The sequence below is a fragment of the Scyliorhinus torazame genome, chromosome 17 (assembly GCF_047496885.1).
Source record: "Scyliorhinus torazame isolate Kashiwa2021f chromosome 17, sScyTor2.1, whole genome shotgun sequence".
Taxonomy (NCBI): Eukaryota; Metazoa; Chordata; class Chondrichthyes; order Carcharhiniformes; family Scyliorhinidae; genus Scyliorhinus; species Scyliorhinus torazame.
In genome coordinates this window covers 33122514-33140011 of record NC_092723.1, presented here as the reverse complement: position 1 = coordinate 33140011, position 17498 = coordinate 33122514, and the positions used below count along the sequence as shown (strand labels likewise).

At 44.8% G+C, this 17498-nt stretch overlaps 1 protein-coding gene across 1 annotated transcript in view; it reads right to left on the bottom strand.

Moving 5' to 3' along the window:
• The window catches only part of LOC140393818 (LHFPL tetraspan subfamily member 5 protein-like), a 227265-nt gene that overhangs the window by 41583 nt on the left and 168184 nt on the right, over window positions 1-17498 (bottom strand). Inside the window, exon 2 of the mRNA XM_072480297.1 lies at window positions 14722-14958. Within this exon, the coding sequence (XP_072336398.1) occupies window positions 14722-14958 (237 nt within the window). The remainder of the gene's footprint in view (window positions 1-14721; window positions 14959-17498) is intronic.

The following is a 17498-nucleotide window of genomic DNA, read 5'->3' as shown; positions in this document are numbered from 1 at the left end:
TAGTGAACAGCAAGCTGCTAATGAGGATCTATCCACGGGATGTGAGATGAGTGACGACAGCATCCCACTTCCCATGCAAAAGGTGCAAGGTGACAGACCTCGCCTAGTGCGTACCGAGGCACTCGACGATCACGGTGGGACCACTGACGACTGCGGTGGCGGCGCACCGCTTCCACCCTCGATGGCTCGACCCTCTCCACTGGTTGGTGCATTCCTGCATGTTCCGACTCCAGAAGTGCAGCTCCAGGGAATCTCGGCTGCCTCCAGTGAACCTGTTGGGACTCCGGACGGGGGGCATCGACGGAAGGCAGACCGGACTCCAGATGGGGAGCAGCCAAGCGCCGACTCTGATTTGCGCACGCCAGACCTTGCTCCAGACGGGCGGTGTCGCGGCCTCGGTGACGGCACGCTCAGGGTGACGGCGGATGCCACGGCGACAGGGAATGGATCGCGTGGCAGTCCCACTGGGTCGGCAGTGGCAACCAGCACCGGCGATCCAAGATGGACACACCAATTCGCGCCATTGCCAGACGTTGATGCGAGCAACAATTCTCTCTCCAAGGCGACATGCTTCGACGTTTCTCTGCGGAGTCGCCCTTCCGGCACAGCAGGTGGCCGGAACCAGCGTGCACGGTCTCGGCCAACTTCCACATCTGGCACAGTCATCGCCTTGCATGATATTAGTGATGGTGCTACTTCGATGGCAACGACCCATCGGCTACAAGATGCCGTCCACCACAAACATAAAAAGAAAAAAGACTCCACCTTGTTCCTGGCATGCAGGGCGGATGGATTGGTGCGTAGGCGCAATCAGCGAGCTTTGCGCCGCCTTCCACGCTCGCAACTGAACCGTACGCACACGCCGGATCCTCCACTGGTTCCCAAGGATGACTTCATGGAGATGCCATGGATCATGCCCCTTCCATCGCCACCAGAACCAAACCACAGCCAAGGCACCACTAACAAAGATGTTGAATGTTATATTTGCACGAATGAAAAAACCAAGCACTGCACGAAGTACAACAAATGGTAAAGTAGAGACTTCGGCAACAGCATCACCTCCAACAGTCCAAGGTGAACCAGTGTGACCCCAAATCTCCACAGCTGAACCGGCTTGAGGACCAGCCCATTCTTGAGGCGGTCACCCATTAGATTGGACTTATAACGCTGTTCATACGTTCAAAAAGTCAAACACTTCTGTATTATAACCTGTTGTTGTTTATTGTTCCAGATATCGTCTGACCAGACCAATGTTCAAGTTTTTTTTTTCTCTCGCATCCAAGTTTTGTTATGGTACAACCTTGTTAGTGTGACGCACCCGACATCGCCCCATGTAAATAGTTACGTCATATACACACGCTGTACACAACACACACACACACTCTTAGATGCACTCACGACACAATTATATTTATAACCACGTAGGCACATATCTTTGTAAAAAGGGGGGATGTCATGATATTCAAACACACACATCATGATAGACACACCAACAGACAAATCAGAACACACAACACCACAACCAATGACAGAAAGATATAAAAGCACAGACACGACCCCAGGTGGTCAGTATTAGCTGCAGAGGAGGACCAGGACAGATCTGCTACCAAACACACTCAGGGAGACAGCACGTGCAGAGTATCCAGAACGAACTGTATTATAAGAGTTAAAATAAAATAGAGTTGTACCACATACAACTGTGTTGGCTCATCTGTGCACCAGAGCACCCAACACCACAGTTTTTTTTAGACCTCACTGTATTTTAATGAAAACGATATATGTGTGTATATCTCATCATGACTAATGTACAATTTAAAACAAATATTGGGCAAAGGCTTCAAAATGATTTGAAACCATTGCTGGCCATGGCTGAGTCGAAAGAAAGTTGGTGGATTCAGACCAGCTGCCACCTCCTTAGATATGCTAATGACACATGTAGCTTGGATCAAATCCAAGGGAATTGTACAAAGATCATTTGCATTTCTAAGGCAAGGCCTACGGAGTTGACCAGTCTGCCGAGTGTTTACAGCATTTCTGGGTTTTATTTCAGCAAGGAAGGGCTTGTGCTGTAATAGAAGCTGCAACTTCGGCATCAAACACTGCACCAAGATAAGGTCCAAATGTTTGGCTGGAGTTGCTCACTAATCCACACTGGGAAGAATAGGCTCCAAGCCCTGCTTGATTCCTCCATGCTCCTTGGTATTGACCTCAGGCTTCCCAATGCACCAAACGTTTAATTTTACATGCAAGTCAGAATTCTTCAGCAGACTGCTCTATTAAAGTACTTGCCTAAACACTCTGCAGCAAAACCTGGGACCTCACTTCTGGTGAGCTTGCACCTGTACTATTCTTGTCCCTTGACCTAGCTGCAGGCCACTATTCCTGGTGTTGAACCACATGTCGACCCCACCTCTATGGTATCCCCTAAATTTGGTGTGGTTGGTATTGTGGGATTATAATATATGTGGAGCTGGGCGCTGACTGTGTGAAATCAAGTGACCGTTTCCTTCATCATCATTGTCATCTTGCAGTTCCTCACCTGCCTGGCCAAGCTGCATTTTAAGAATCTGAAAGGAGAAAGGCACAAGGGTCATATTGTGGTGTGGAGAAGATGGGAATTTTAAAAGGTGCGCACTTGCGCCGTCTGTGGCGTCCAAGAATAAAACGAATGGGAGGAGCAAGCTCTGATGTGAGTATGCCGTCGTGTACAATGGTTTTAACCCTGCTGCTGGCCATAGCCTCATGGTACGGTTATGGGTGGCATGGTAGCACAGAGGTTACCACTACTGCTTCACAGCGCCAGGGAACCGGGTTCGATTCCTGGCTTGGTTTACTGTCTGTACGGAGTCTGCAAGTTCTCCCCGTGTCTGTGTGGGTTTCCTCCGGGTACTCCGGTTTCTTCCCACAAGTCCCGAAAGATGAGCTTGCTGGTGAAGTTGGCATTCTGAATTCATGTGTGTTGTATTGGGCGCTCTGGATCCGTGGAACACATACAGGTCACCAACACTTGAAATAGTGCAACACTATTTTATTGAGTCATTAACAGTTTAACATACTCTCCGAGGAACTTGAGTTCCGTCTGACCAAAAGAGTATTTGGCCCTGTTGAGGCGGAGGCCCTGCTCACTGTGTGCCCATCAGTGTGTGTGTCTGCACCATGATATACTGGTGTATATTATGACAATGTGTTCCTAAACAGGCACCAGAGTGTGGCGACTGGGGATTTTCGCAGTAACTTCATTGCCTACTTGTGACACTAATAAAGATTATTATTATTATTAGGTGAATTGGACATTCTGAATTCTCCCTCAGTGTATCCCAACAGGCGCCAGAATGTGATGACTCGGGGATTTTCACAGTAACTTCATTGCAGTGTTAATGTAAGCCTACTTGCGACAATAATAAAAATTATGGATGGGTATTACAGTAATGGCCAGAACTGTCCCTTCATGGTGTGAAACCATATCAGTATGTCTATTCCCCTCCAGTTAGATTCTGCTGTCTGCAGTTGTGCATCATCTTGTTCTACAAGAGTGAGGGAATTGTGTCAGTGAATGTGCCGCACAATGTGTCTGCATGATTTCTGTCATGCTTGAACAGTTGCAGTGTATGTAATTTTGTGAGATGAGTGTGAGGCTAGCAGCAGCGCTAATCTTGTGACACAGAGGTGAAGTTATGAATATGAGGTTTGAGTCATGCTGCTTAGAGGTTGTTGATGGTGAGTGGGAGGCTGTGGTGAAGTGTTCAGTGTCTGAGGCTGATGATGCAGTTGGTACAATATTGCATTTGAAGATACACTCACTCTCCTTGACCACTCGTATTAGATCACTGAACTTCTTGGGGCACTGTATCCAGGTCCTTGACTTGACTACCGGCATTGACCTCCAAGCCTATCAGCTCCCACGGAATTCTGTATTTTCTGGAGACACCTCTGACTCCTTACTAATACATAGCATCCTTTCTTTCACCTCTACCCAAGTGTCCATTGCAGCATCCAAACATCTTGAAGCCATCATTGTCCCATGTTGTGCATCTTGAGAGGCCATGACCTGAAGAGTTAACTCCTTTCTCTCTCTTTCTGTCCCCACAGATGCTGCCAGGCCTGGGCATTTCTAGCATTTTCTCTTTTTACATCTGAATTGCTGATTTAGTGAAACAGAGGCTGGGAACATCAATACTAGAGGGCTCCACCTTACCTCTAATGGTAAATGAGAACTGATTGGAGACGACTTTAGCATCAAAACCTGGCAGAAGGTTGGCTGCCATGAATGCAAGAAATAATGATTGTCATGACCGAATGTGTCAAGTGATATATTGTCAAATGTGTCATGTGAGAGTACCTTTAAGAAATGGGTGTTTATAAAATAGCTGTTGTGGATGTACCTTTAAGAAATGGGTGTTTATCAGTGATGTCAGAGAGTGGGTGGAGCTGGGCTGTCTTTCTATCTTTCACTTTCATTTTGAGCTGAAAAGTTGCTTTGTGGCTCTGTTTAGTTTTGTTTTAGATTTGGAGAAGCTGCAGTCACAGCAATATGTGTATGAATCTCTGCAAGCTAAATAATGTTCATTTGGTGGTTTCAAAGTGGTAACTGCTCTCAGTAGAGAATTTAAACCTGCTGTCCTTCTGTAAAAGGATTTTTGTCTTATGGATGTCTTATGGAGTACTGTATTCTTGGGGGGTGTATTTGAATTGATGGTTGCTGAGATGTTCACTGTATGTTTATAAAATGTTAATTGGGTTCATAGAATAAACATTGTTTTTGTTTTAAAAATACTCTTAGTTCTCTGTTGCATCACACCTGTAAAGTGGGCCCTTGTGTTCCCCATAACCAAAATCTTTTTAAAGTTATGGGTCAGGTGAACTCCATGATATACTTTGGGGTTCTCTAAACCATGGACCATAACAAATTTTAGCTTGGAACATTACTAGTTGTTGTTGATACTGACTCAGTCAGAACCTTGTGTATTCAACTATCTATTTTTCACCACTGAAGGTGATCCTAAGGTAATTATGTGCAACTTTGAGGTGGGTAGCCATCAGCAGTTCCAGGAATATGTGCTTAGCAGTCATAGAGGTTTAAATGCACAGACTTCAATGAATCTATGACAGTGGTTTAGAATGGTTGCTAAAGTACTTATTTTCGAAGCAAACTTAAAAAAAAAAAATGTTTTACTTATCTAAAGCCAGACCCCATCATGCACTGTCTATTCTTCTTCTGAATGGTAGAAATGTTATTCACTGGAAGCTCAGATTTATCTGATTGAGCTGCAAATCCAATTTTTTTTTTGAAGTCCTAGTCCCGCATTCATCTCGATTGAATGCTGTTCAATTTCTGTCAAAAGGGACCCCAAAATAGCTACTTCCGATCTTTACTGTAAATCTAAACTCTAACCTTCCTCAAACAAGATTTTGCATTTAGAGTATCACATTTTATGGATCACTTTAAAATAAATTTAATTTAGCGGAAATTGTGATTTCTCTCTTCGCCCTGCCCTGTTGTGCATATGTACGAATGAAAACGTACCAGTGGAGATAAAAGAGCAATGGGGGCTGGGACATGCTCCATTGCCTCTTCCTCACCCAAATTTGAGGCAGAGCGACAGGTGTTATGTTTTTTCTGAGATATTTTCTTAAGTTCAGCATCACAGGCCACTAGCATCATATCCCCTGTGAACCAGACTGTGTCCGATAAACCTGGTCAATATTTAGATGAATGCAATGATGCCAGGGGTCACGCAGAGAATCATTATTGTCACTGTACTCCTGACTGGAAGATATCCAAAATATGTGGTCACTTTGTATGTCTTTGGCAGGCAGAAGAGCAATCTTTCAGTCTGTCACAAACTATTAGCAAATATGGGCCCTTTATTTATGTGGCTAGTTGCCACCTTGACATCCTCTGACTATCCCTGCATCTCTTCTAGCTTCAGACTAATTGTAGTCTTCATGCAATACTAATCATGATACAGCTTCAAATTCTTCTGAAGACATCCCATAACAAAGGACTGTGGTGATGTGCATCACTGTAAATACATGTAAGCTAGACAGACACTAAAGGGAGCACCAGAAACATCACACACACACACTCAACCAATAGATAAGTTAGGTGGGAGGCGACCAATGGACATTCACGATACACAAGGAGGTGACACGACCACAGGGGGGCATTACACCAACCCATACATAAAGGACACCACACACATGATCAGCCCCCTTCGGCCAGTGAAGACTGTCAGTGAGGAGAGGCACAGGGTTGATTCATTATCACACCCACCGCGTGGAAGACAGCAGCTGGTCAGTCAGTTTAGGTAGCCACAATAGGATTAGCAGTAGTGTCGAACTCAAGTTATAAAAGTGTACATAGTGTAAATAAATGAGTTGAAGTTATTTACACGTCTCGACCTTCCTTGACAAATGCAACACAAGGAAGCCGCTTATGTTACAAAGGAAACATAACAAAACAAGGACAAGAACAAAAAACTATATTTACATAGAACCTTATCGCAATGCCCCTCACAGAAACAATAGTCAAACAAAATGTGATACCGAGTGACCAAAAGCTTGGCCAAACTGGTCAGGTTTAAGGAGGGTTTTAGAGAAGGTAGAAAGATGGGAGAGGTTTGGGAAGCGAATTCCAGAGCTTTGTGTCTTGATAGCTGAAAACGCAGCCACCAATTGTGGAGGTTATAGGAGACGCACAGAGACATGAATTGGAAGAGTACAGCAATCTTGGAGGCTTGCAAGGCCAAGAGAGTTCACCATTATCACATCCAACTGGTCCAGTATTCACAAGATTGAGGATGGTTACTAAAATACCGCTGCCAAACAAATACTTACTGTAAGAAACCCACAGAGTGCTTATTATAATTAATTAATAGATCAAACCAGTCCATTCAATTCTAAATGTGGAAGGCTTGATCCCCAAACTAGGGCATGAAAACTGGATCCCCACAATATTGAGTGATCACAAGTGCAGGTGGCAGGCATGCCTAGTGATGAATAGGCTCTCTTTCCCTGGTCACTGTGGGAGACTGCTGACATTTGTGAGTGTTTTCTTGTGTAAGACGGCGATATTAGGAACTCCAAGGATCAAACTTGTGTATTTGCATTGCTGTGCACAGGTACTCCAACAGGTGCACCATTTAGTCCATATAATAACATACTTGATATATCGATAATAAATATATGAAAAGATCCCTTTCCATGTGTGGTTTCAACTCATTTAGTTTAATTCCCACCATGCAGAGTTATTCTCTAGCAGTAGGAGTAACATTATTAACATTAACTAATAGCACAAAACAAAATCTTCATGATGTAAGAGAGTCTGAGAGTCGATTTTAACATTACCTGTTCAGCAGTATCATAGAATCATAGAATTTACAGTGCAGAAGGAGGCCTACTGCCACCCTACCTAAGCCCGCACCTCCACCTGATCTGGGGCCCCACAAGCAAAGTAGTGATCTGCTTTGCTCCAACCCTGCCACGAGACCCTTTCTAAACCTCCACTCCACCCCTCAACTGGCAGCCAGCAGGCGGATAAAGGTCACCTGACTTTCCTTTGCTGACAACTGCTTTGCACCCTCTTCCCACTCAGCTTAGGTAGGAAATGGCTCGGCGGCATTTAAATGAGTTCTTGCGGGTAAAGGTTTTGTAGTCCCCTGCCGGTTCTGGAGGGCAGAAAATTAACTCGGGGGAGGATTATAGTTGTAAATTCACCAGGGTTGCAGTTGTTAAAATTTAACGATGGTTGGCCATATCTGAATCCATTTCTGACAGGTTGCATGAATGGTTCACCTGTGTTTTTTAAAGTACTTTGTCAATTTATTAACTGAATTCCAATTAATTAAAACGTAAAGCTCAGATTTGCATTCAACTTTAATCATAAAAATAACAGAAAAAAAGGAGGGCATTTGCTCCAATGCCTAAGGGCACGGTTTAACAGCTGCTTTGCGCCTGGCACGGATCCAGGCATGCCGGTTAAATAGCAGGAGAGGCCAAAACCAGGACTTGCGCCAGGCGTGAACCGGTTTGCGATCTAACAGTGGTGGGTTCCGGATCCCGCCCAAACATGGTGAGATACCAATTGACACCTGGGTGGTCAAGGACAGGGCAGGGTGGCACTCTGGCTGTCCCTCTGGCACCTTGGCACTGCCAAATGGCACTGCCAAGGGTCAGGCCTGAAGTGGGCCATCCCATGAAAGGGGTGGTGGGGGATGATATGAAGGGTGGTGGGGTGGGCACGTATTAAGGGGCCTCCTAAAGGTTGGGGCGGGGTGAAGGGCCCAAAAAGGGGAGGCCCTCAGCGACCCCATAGCAGGGTGTCTTCACTTGGGGGGGGGGGGGGGGGGGGCGCTGCTCATGTGTGTGTGTGGGGGGGGGGGGGGTCATTGCCCATTGGTGGGGGGAGCTGTTTAGGACCCTCAAGTTTACATGATGATCTGGGCAACCTTTCAAAATGGCAGCCTGATCTCTGAGAAACCGGTTTTACCAGCGAGTTCAGCTTCCACTGCTGCAAACATTTCTAAGTGTGGGCTAGACCTGGTAGAAACTCCCCAAGACCCAAAAAGATGACTGAGGGCGCGATCTAATGAAATTTGTTCTAAGGCAGCACGTTAGCACAAGTGATTAGCACTGTGGCTTCACAGCGCCAGAGTCCCAGGTTCGATTCCCTGCTGGGTCACTGTCTGTGCGGAGTCTGCATGTTCTCCCCGTGTCTGCGTGGGTTTCCTCCGAGTGCTCCGGTTTCCTCCCACAGTCCTAAGACATGCAGGTTAGGTAGATTGGCCATGATAGATTGCCCTTAGTGACAAAAAAAAAGGTTAGGAGGGGTTATTGGATTACGGGGATAGGGTGGAAGTGAGGGATTAAGTGGGTCGGTGCAGACTCGATGTATGTTCATTCTGACACTGTATGTTCTATGTTCTAAGTGCAGTAGTGAGCAGGAATTGGCGGCTGTTTCCCGACAGCTGACCCGGCAAGGCCATCGGTAGCTAATGTTAATTGGGCCACTTAATAATGCCCCACGGGCTTCACACCGCAATTGACTGTATGCTGTCTGACCCACTGGGACCGTGCCCAGCAGCTCCCCGCTAACGAGGGGGAGCAGCACTTAAACCGATCCCGCAAGAGTTAACCCCAGACAGCACACAGCCATGCCACTGCATAGACCAACTCCACAATTCGGGGATGCCGACCTGGCCAGACTGATGGGCACGGTTGAGTCCAGATGGGATACCCTGTTCCCCCGAGGGGGTCGGAGGGTCAGCCACAGGTCAGCCAGTGCCGCTTGGGAGGCAGTGGCAGGAGCTGTCAGCTCGAGAATCATCACCAGGAGGACCGCCACCCAGTGCCATAAGCTAAATGACCTCCATGGATGAGTTGGCGCCATCCCCTGGTACCGGTCCCGCCTGCTCCCCATCCCCCCAACACAATTCTGCAACATGCCCCCGCACATCTCGCACCCACCAGCACATCCCACCAATGCCGAGCAATGGTGCACCTGCCTCCGTGGTGCTCCTGGGCTGACTGCTCCATTTTCAAGATGGCTATTCACTTCCTCCGATCCCCACAGCAGCCAGTTTGCTAGCTTCACGTTTTTAAATAGGTGTACTGAACGGCGCCCCTGTGGCCGCTCGCTGGGGAGCCAGTTAGATCACGGGAGGCCGTTGGGTAGGGGGTCCTTCGTGTTAATGGGATAGAGATTGGTCTTAATTGGTTATTATTGGTTTCACGCCACACCGTGGCAGGATCCTGATCATGGCAATGGGAGTTGGTGGGTTAGATCGGAAACCAATTGGACACCGGTGCGGTTCCTGATTTTGGATCGTCTGTTATCTTACCGGCCTGCTCATTTTTACGCCCAGCGCAGCGCGGATGTAGATCGTGTCCGAAGTGTAGGTAAATACCAGTGTGGATCTCACCCAAAAAGCCCGAGGGAAACACCCCGCCAAACCCATCCAAATGACTTGTAGAAATGTTTCTGTTAAATCGCGCCCATGTGTCTGTCCTGGCCTTTCAAGTGGAGCTGTTTACTGTGGATGATGTATTGCCTTGATTTTACCTAAATTGCATTTACTTATCTGTTTTGGACATTCCATCTGTCACAACTGAAAATTACTTTAGTATAATGTATGGTACAAGGTACTTGAAATCGAATTTCTTACACCCAAGGAAGAAATGTTCAACTGCTGTCACATGCATCGGATGGCTCTATTTCTATATCTGCCTGAAGCCAAATTCCTTTTTCTTTACTATGTATGCAATGCAGGAAGCCCGGGAAAGTATGTTTTGTCACAGGTGCATCCATTCTTGATGTGTGCTTTCCCAAAGTCTAAACTATCATTCTCGAATGGAATATTCCAATCATTAAGTACACTGATTTAGGGACCCTCATAAAAGTCTTGTGTGTGTACAGTTTAGTTTTAAGGCTGATGACATCCTTTGTTAGAGGAAGAATAAACACAGCAATATTGACAAAGCTCTTCGCGTGAGTGTCTCAAACCCGTTCAGGAATGTTACTCAAAGCTTCAAAATGAACTGAAGCAGTGACATGTTCCAATGAAATTGTTTCCGCATGAAGTCCTCCCAGCAGTGGAAAAAGTGGCGATATTCATGTATGCATATTGAAAAGGCCTGTGCACCTGTTGAATAATATGCATCCACCTTCTGTGGAAATTCATGGAGGCCACAGTACAGTTTCTAATGACGTGTTATCTCTCATCATTAAACATTAAACATTCTCCTCACATACTTTAAAAAATTTTTTTTAGAGTACCCAATTCATTTTTTCCAATTAAGGGGCAATTTAGCGTGGCCAATCCACCTACCCTGCACATCTTTGGGTTGTGGCGACGAAACCCACTCAAACACGGGGAGAATGTGCAAACTCCACACGGACAGTGACCCAGAGCCGGGATCGAACCTGGGACCTCGGCGCGTGAGGCAGCAATGCTAACCACTGCACCACCGTGCTGCCCTCTCCTCACATACTTAACTCTAGCCTTCCATTTTCACATCTTGTTTTCATTCCTGACCATTTCCCCTTTTATAGTCATCTCCTTTTACATATTCAGATAATTTTAGTACCTCAGCCCTTCATCCATACTCGCGAACAATAAAGCATCACTTAAACTTCAAGAAGAAACTCCTGAGTCCAAGTTTCCTACTTCCTATTAACTTTTTATTTGAATTCTCCCTTCTCCGGGTTTATTTTCCCTGAGCCGTACACCATTCTCTAATATTCCTAAGTTATTTTCCAGACGATTGTGCTCTGTGCTGACTTGCAGGAGGCAAAATTAGCTTTTAATACCTCGTCTGTAAGGAAAGGATTGTTTTTTGGCTCTGCTTGGCTAAGGCCATACGTAAGCAGCAAATTCACACAGTAACACAGTGGTTAGCACTGTTGCTTCACAGCGCCAGGGACCCGTGTTCGATTCCCGGCTTGGTTGACTCTGCGGAGTTTGCATGTTCTCCCCGTGTCTGCGGGGGTTTCCTCTGGGTGCTTCGGTTTCCTCCCACAAGTCCCGAAAGACCTGCTGTTAGGTGAATTGGACATTCTGAATTCTCCCTCAGTGTACCTGAACAGGCACTGGAGTGTGGTGAATAGAGGATTTGCACAGTAACTTCATTGCAGTGTTAATGTAAGCCTACTTGTGACACTAATAAAGAGTATTATTATTATTGAAACACCCCCCCAACTTGGACTAAATAAATGGCAAGTCAAAGTAAATCTATTGATTTTATATTCATGTAATGTTTAAAAAAGAAATCTCCTTTACCTCAGTGTGAGGTGTTCCAGCAGCTACTTGCCAATTGAATGAGGAGTGAACAGTTATTTGTAAGAGCGGACACTTATGAATTGACAGTCCAATTCTGGCCCAACAACACAGTAAACGCAAGATCGCAATTTTAGCCCACTGCAGGTTACTCGTTAACTTCTAGCCTGCTTACTACAGTTGGCCTTTCTAATGATCAGCTAGAAAGGTCAGAAGAATGCAGACATGGAAGTTCTTGAGAACACTGGTAAAGATTTGGATTGATATGATGAGATTTTCATTATCTCTTTCCCAATAACCTCCATTTTGACGTATTCACTCATGGTTTGAAGCAAGATTAAAAATGAAGGCAAGTGATGCCTAGCAGTGCCATGAACTTGTATAATAACGTGTTCTTTCTCAGGTCGAGGTCTCTCTGATTTTGTTGATTCGGAACGTTGAAGTGTAAGGCAAACATTAGGTATGATTTATAATTCCCTCCTCCTCGTTCTTGCCTGATGGGGACCAGTTAAAACGGAGAGGTATATTTCTTACCTGCCTTGGCCTGACCAACACAGTAAGGGCTGTTAATCTTTGTTTCCTCCTTCCTCTCTTTTCTCTTCATCTCCCCTCTCCTGCTCTTACCATTTTGGTCAGTTGACAAATGGCTTGCTATTGATGCCTGATCTTTAAAATCAGCCAACCTACCTGTTGCCACCCCTAAATAGGCATGCTTCTTGCTTTTCCCCCTTCTAGAAGTTGAAATTGGGTCCAATACATGTCAATGTACGGCTATGGCTGTAAACCGGAACTGGAAAGTGAGCACTGTACTCCTATATTGATGCAGAGATTTGATTGTCAGTGGACCTTTCTAGCACTTGGCGCTGATGTGAGATTTTTGAGTGGAATATTTAAACAAAGTAACAGGTGAATTGTTCAACGTATCATTCAATTTGGGAGTAATTGGAATAATATAATTTTCCGGGCTGCTTCAGGATATGCAGCTACAAGTCTGAGAGTTTTCAGTCTGTTTGCTAAACTGCAAAGATACCATCGAATTGGGAAACCAGAAGAGCAACAAAGAGTATTCCAAACGCATTTGAAAACATTCCCCGAATAGGATTTGGCCACGGGGATGTCATAATTTTTCATTGGCACAAACGAACAATAACAGATTGAAAACCATTCTGCGTGACCCTATTATAAAGTAATCCAAGCATTGTTCAAGGCAGGAATATGAAAAGAATGTTAATAATCAGAACCTAATAGTTAAGATTTTTTCTGAGCTCATTAACTTAAAAGATTTATGGCAGCTACAGGCAGCATTGTCAGAGCTCTGATTTTGGACCACTGTCTCTGACTCACCTTATAACAACACTGGCAAATTAAAATGAAACTATTTATTTTTAAAACTACAAAGCAGTTTTTTTTTACAATAATGAACTTGCAATCACAGTGTCATTTTTAATGGATGAAAGCATTCTGACTGGCTCTTTTCCCAATTCAATCAACTATTCTTTTCTCAATTAAAATTCTCTTTGGTGTTCACTATTGCCGAGATTAACGAGCTGTACAATGAGAAAGGATATGATATGCCAGATTTCCAATTTTAGTTCCAGACGCTATCGGGCAGTGTACCATTTTCTAAATGTTTAACAATTGGAATGATAGCCAAGCTTTGAATTAGTGTCCAAGTGAATCATATTGTCTGATTTTATAAAATGACATTTGATATGGATTGAAAATTAAATGTGCAGGCTTTCTTGTCTGGGTGGTTGATTTACTTAAAAGCTCCCTCACAGGCAACACCACTGAATGCAGACTGAGAGATATATTAGGGGTATGTAACTGACTTCTTTAACAATGACTTTGATCCCAATGGCACCACTTGTTCCAGTACTTTTATTTACTTCAGCAATCTTTTTTTTGTAGTTCATAAGATATAGGAGCAGAATTAGGCCATTCGGCCCATCTAGTCTCCTCCGCAGACTGTTGTGGCGATCCGATTGAACAAAGCCAGATACACAGACTATAAGGTCATACTAATCTCCAACCATTACTGGGACATAGAATCCCTGAAGTAAAGTAAAGTCGCCAGAGTCCTGGATGACCATAGGCTGCTTTCCCCTTTGAGGGGGAGAGCTGACTGGTGGTGATTTAACCCGAGGATCACCACACCACAGGCGAGGGGGTAAGGTTGAGAAGGCGGGGCCTTCATAAATAACCTCAGCTGGTACAGGAATTGATCCCCCGCTGTTGGCCTTGCTCTGCATCATGAACCAGCCATCAAGCCAACTGAGCTGAACTGGCCACCTTACGGAATCCCTACAGTGCATAAGGAGGCCATTCAGCCCATCAAGTCTGCACGACCCTCTGAACGAGCACCCTACCTTGGCCCAATCCCCAGAACCCCACCTAATCTACACATCTTTGGACACTAAGGGGCAATTTTAGCATGGCCAATCCACCTAAGCTGCACATCTTTGGACTAGTGGAGGACAACATAAATGGAAGTACTTCATGGGGGCGAAGCAAAGAACATGAAGGGTAAGTTAATCATTCTAGGGCACCTGTGGCAGCCAATTAACTGTGGAATTGCCACAGACTTGGGAGCCTTCCTTAATTGGAAACTAATGTTTAGCTACAGGAGGAAGGTGTCAATATGGCATTTACGTTCGGAAATCAGGTCTCATCAGTCTGATTGAAGGGCACAGCTGCCCTTATTAAGCCATTGAAATGCAAGTACTAGGTAAATGCTACTATTTATCAGATCTTGAAACATTATCTTATTTAATTTAAATTATCCCAAATACTTGTGTTGCTAATGGCTTGTCTCTTGGCAGTGTCCTCGATCAATTTTTGGGAGCTCCATTGGTTTGAAGACACATTAATCCCCGGGGAGAACGCTGGATGTTGTTCAGATACAACTGAATTTAAATCATGGCACAAAATGCACAGTATCACTTACCTTTATTTTCTACCTTGAAATCCTCAGGAAGGAGGCTGTCTTGCCTGTTGCCAAGCACAAAGGCCAAGAAGGACAGGATGAGAGCATCCAGGATCCCAATTATAGCCAAGATGTAGGCCCAACGAACAGAACATGCTCCCAAAGTGTACTTGTCAGTTTTGTTCCCACACATTTGTTTGACTGCATCTGAATCCCAGCCATCGGGGTAAATCATGCATCCCATTATGAGGCCAGTAGCTAAAGGGAAAATAATCTTTGTTATAGCAATTTTCTTTTGTTGTGACATACAATAAAATATATACTGAGATAATACATTTTTAAAAATTCTTTCATGGGGTGTGTCATTGCTGGCTAAGCCAGTATTTATTGCCCACCCATAATTTCGCTTGGTGATGGTGAAGCTCCTAAACCACAGCAGTCCATGGTACACCCACAATGCTGTTCGGATGGATTTTGACCCAGCGACAGTGAAGAAACGACGATATAGTTTCCCAAGTCAGGATGGTGTGTGGCTTGGAGGGAAGCTTGCAGGTGGCGGTGTTCCCATGTATCTGCTGCCCTTGTCAATCTAGGTGGCAGAGCTCACGGGTTACTTATTTATTTAAAAAAAAAATTTTTTAACACCCAATTATTATTTTTTTCCAATTAAGGGGCAATTTAGCGTGGCCAATCCACCTAACCTGCACATCTTTGGGTTGTGGGGGTGAAACCCATGCAGACAAGGGGAGAATGTGCAAACTCCACACAGACAGTGACCCAGGGTCGGGATTCCAACCCGGGTCCTCAGCGCCGCAGTCCCAGTGCTATCCACTGTGCCACATGCCGCCCCCTGGTTATTTATTAACATATTTGTTATTTATGAAAATCCAAGTCGTTTCTGGCAGCAGCTTCAAAAATTGAAACAAACTTCCCTGTTTGATTTCACTGAAAGACCTGTGTGGCAATGAAAAAATTAACCTTTTATAAACACAACTGGAACAAGACATTTTTACAATTTTCATCTGTTTCAGCAAATAAAAGCCATAGCTAAGGGAAGTCATGAAGCACAGAAGCATTGAAAGTATGCAACAATCCTTTTTCAACATTTTCAAAAAGTAGAACCAATATTTTAGTGAAACCCAAAACAATATGTTGAAAAATTATATATATAAGCTGGCCTGAAGTGGTATTGCTAACTGTTGCCTGAAACATAATTCCAGAGAGGAGACTATCCAGTGATTTTCCCAAATCTCCCCCTACTGATAGCCAGTTTTACCATATGTGCAGTGTCAAGGTGGACAAGGATAAGGGTGGTCCGAGGGTGAATGTCCTAAATTGGGGGAAGGCTAATTATAACAATATTAGGCGGGAACTGAAGAACCTAGATTGGGGGCGGATGTTTGAGGGTAAATCAACATCTGACATGTGGGAGGCTTTCAAGTGTCAGTTGAAAGGAATTCAGGACCGGCATGTTCCTGTGTGGAAGAAGGATAAATACGGCAAATTTCGGGAACCTTGGATAACGAGAGACCGCGTCAAAAAGAAAAAGGAGGCATTTGTCAGGGCTAGAAGGTTGGGAACAGATGAAGCCTGTGTGGAATATAAGGAAAGTAGGAAGGAACTTAAGCAAGGAGTCAGGAGGGCTAGAAGGGGTCACGAAAAGTCATTGGCAAATAGGGTTAAGGAAAATCCCAAGGTTTTTTACATGTACATAAAAGCAAGATGGTAGCCAGGGAAAGGGTTGGCCCACTGAAGGATAGGCAAGGGAATCTATGTTTGGAGCCAGAGGAAATGGGTGAGGTACTAAATGAATACTTTGCATCAGTATTCACCAAAGAGAAGGAATTGATGGATGTTGAGTCTGGAGAAGGGTGTGTAGATAGCCTGGGTCACAATGAGATCCAAAAAGACGAGGTGTTGGGCGTCTTGAAAAATATTAAGGTAGATAAGTCCCCAGGGCTGGATGGGATCTACCCCAGAATACTGAAGGAGGCAAGAGAGGAAATTGCTGAGGCCTTGACAGAAATCTTTAGATCCTCACTGTCTTCAGGTGATGTCCCGGAGGACTGGAGAATAGCCAATGTTGTTCCTTTGTTTAAGAAGGGTAGTAAGGATAATCCAGGGAACTACAGGCCGGTGAGCCTTACATCAGTGGTAGGGAAATTACTGCAGAGAATTCTTCGAGACAGGATCTACTCCCATTTGGAAGCAAATGGATGTATTAGTAAGAGGCAGCATGGTTTTATGAAAGGGAGGTCGTATCTCACTAACTTGATAGAGTTTTTCGAAGAGGTCACAAAGATGATTGATGCAGGTAGGGCAGTGGATATTGTCTATATGGACTTCAGTAAGGCCTTTGACAAGGTCCCTCATGGTAGACTGGTACAAAAGGTGAAGTCACACGGGATCAGGGGTGAGCTGGCAAAATGAATACAGAACTGGCTAGGTCATAGAGGCAGAGAGTAGCAATGGAAGGGTTCTTTTCTAATTGGAGGGCTGTGACTAGTGGTGTTCTGCAGGGATCAGTGCTGGGACCGTTGCTGTTCGTAGTATATATAAATGATTTGGAGGAAAATGTAACTGGTCTGGTTACTAAGTTTGCAGACGACACCAAGGTTGGTGGAATTGCGGATAGCGATGAGGACTGTCAGAGGATACAGCAGGATTTAGATCGTTTGGAGACTTGGGCGGAGAGATGGTAGATGGAGTTTAATCCGGACAAATGTGAGGTAATGCATTTTGGAAGGTCTAATGAAGGTAGGGAATATACAGTGAATGGTAGAACCCTCAAGAGTATT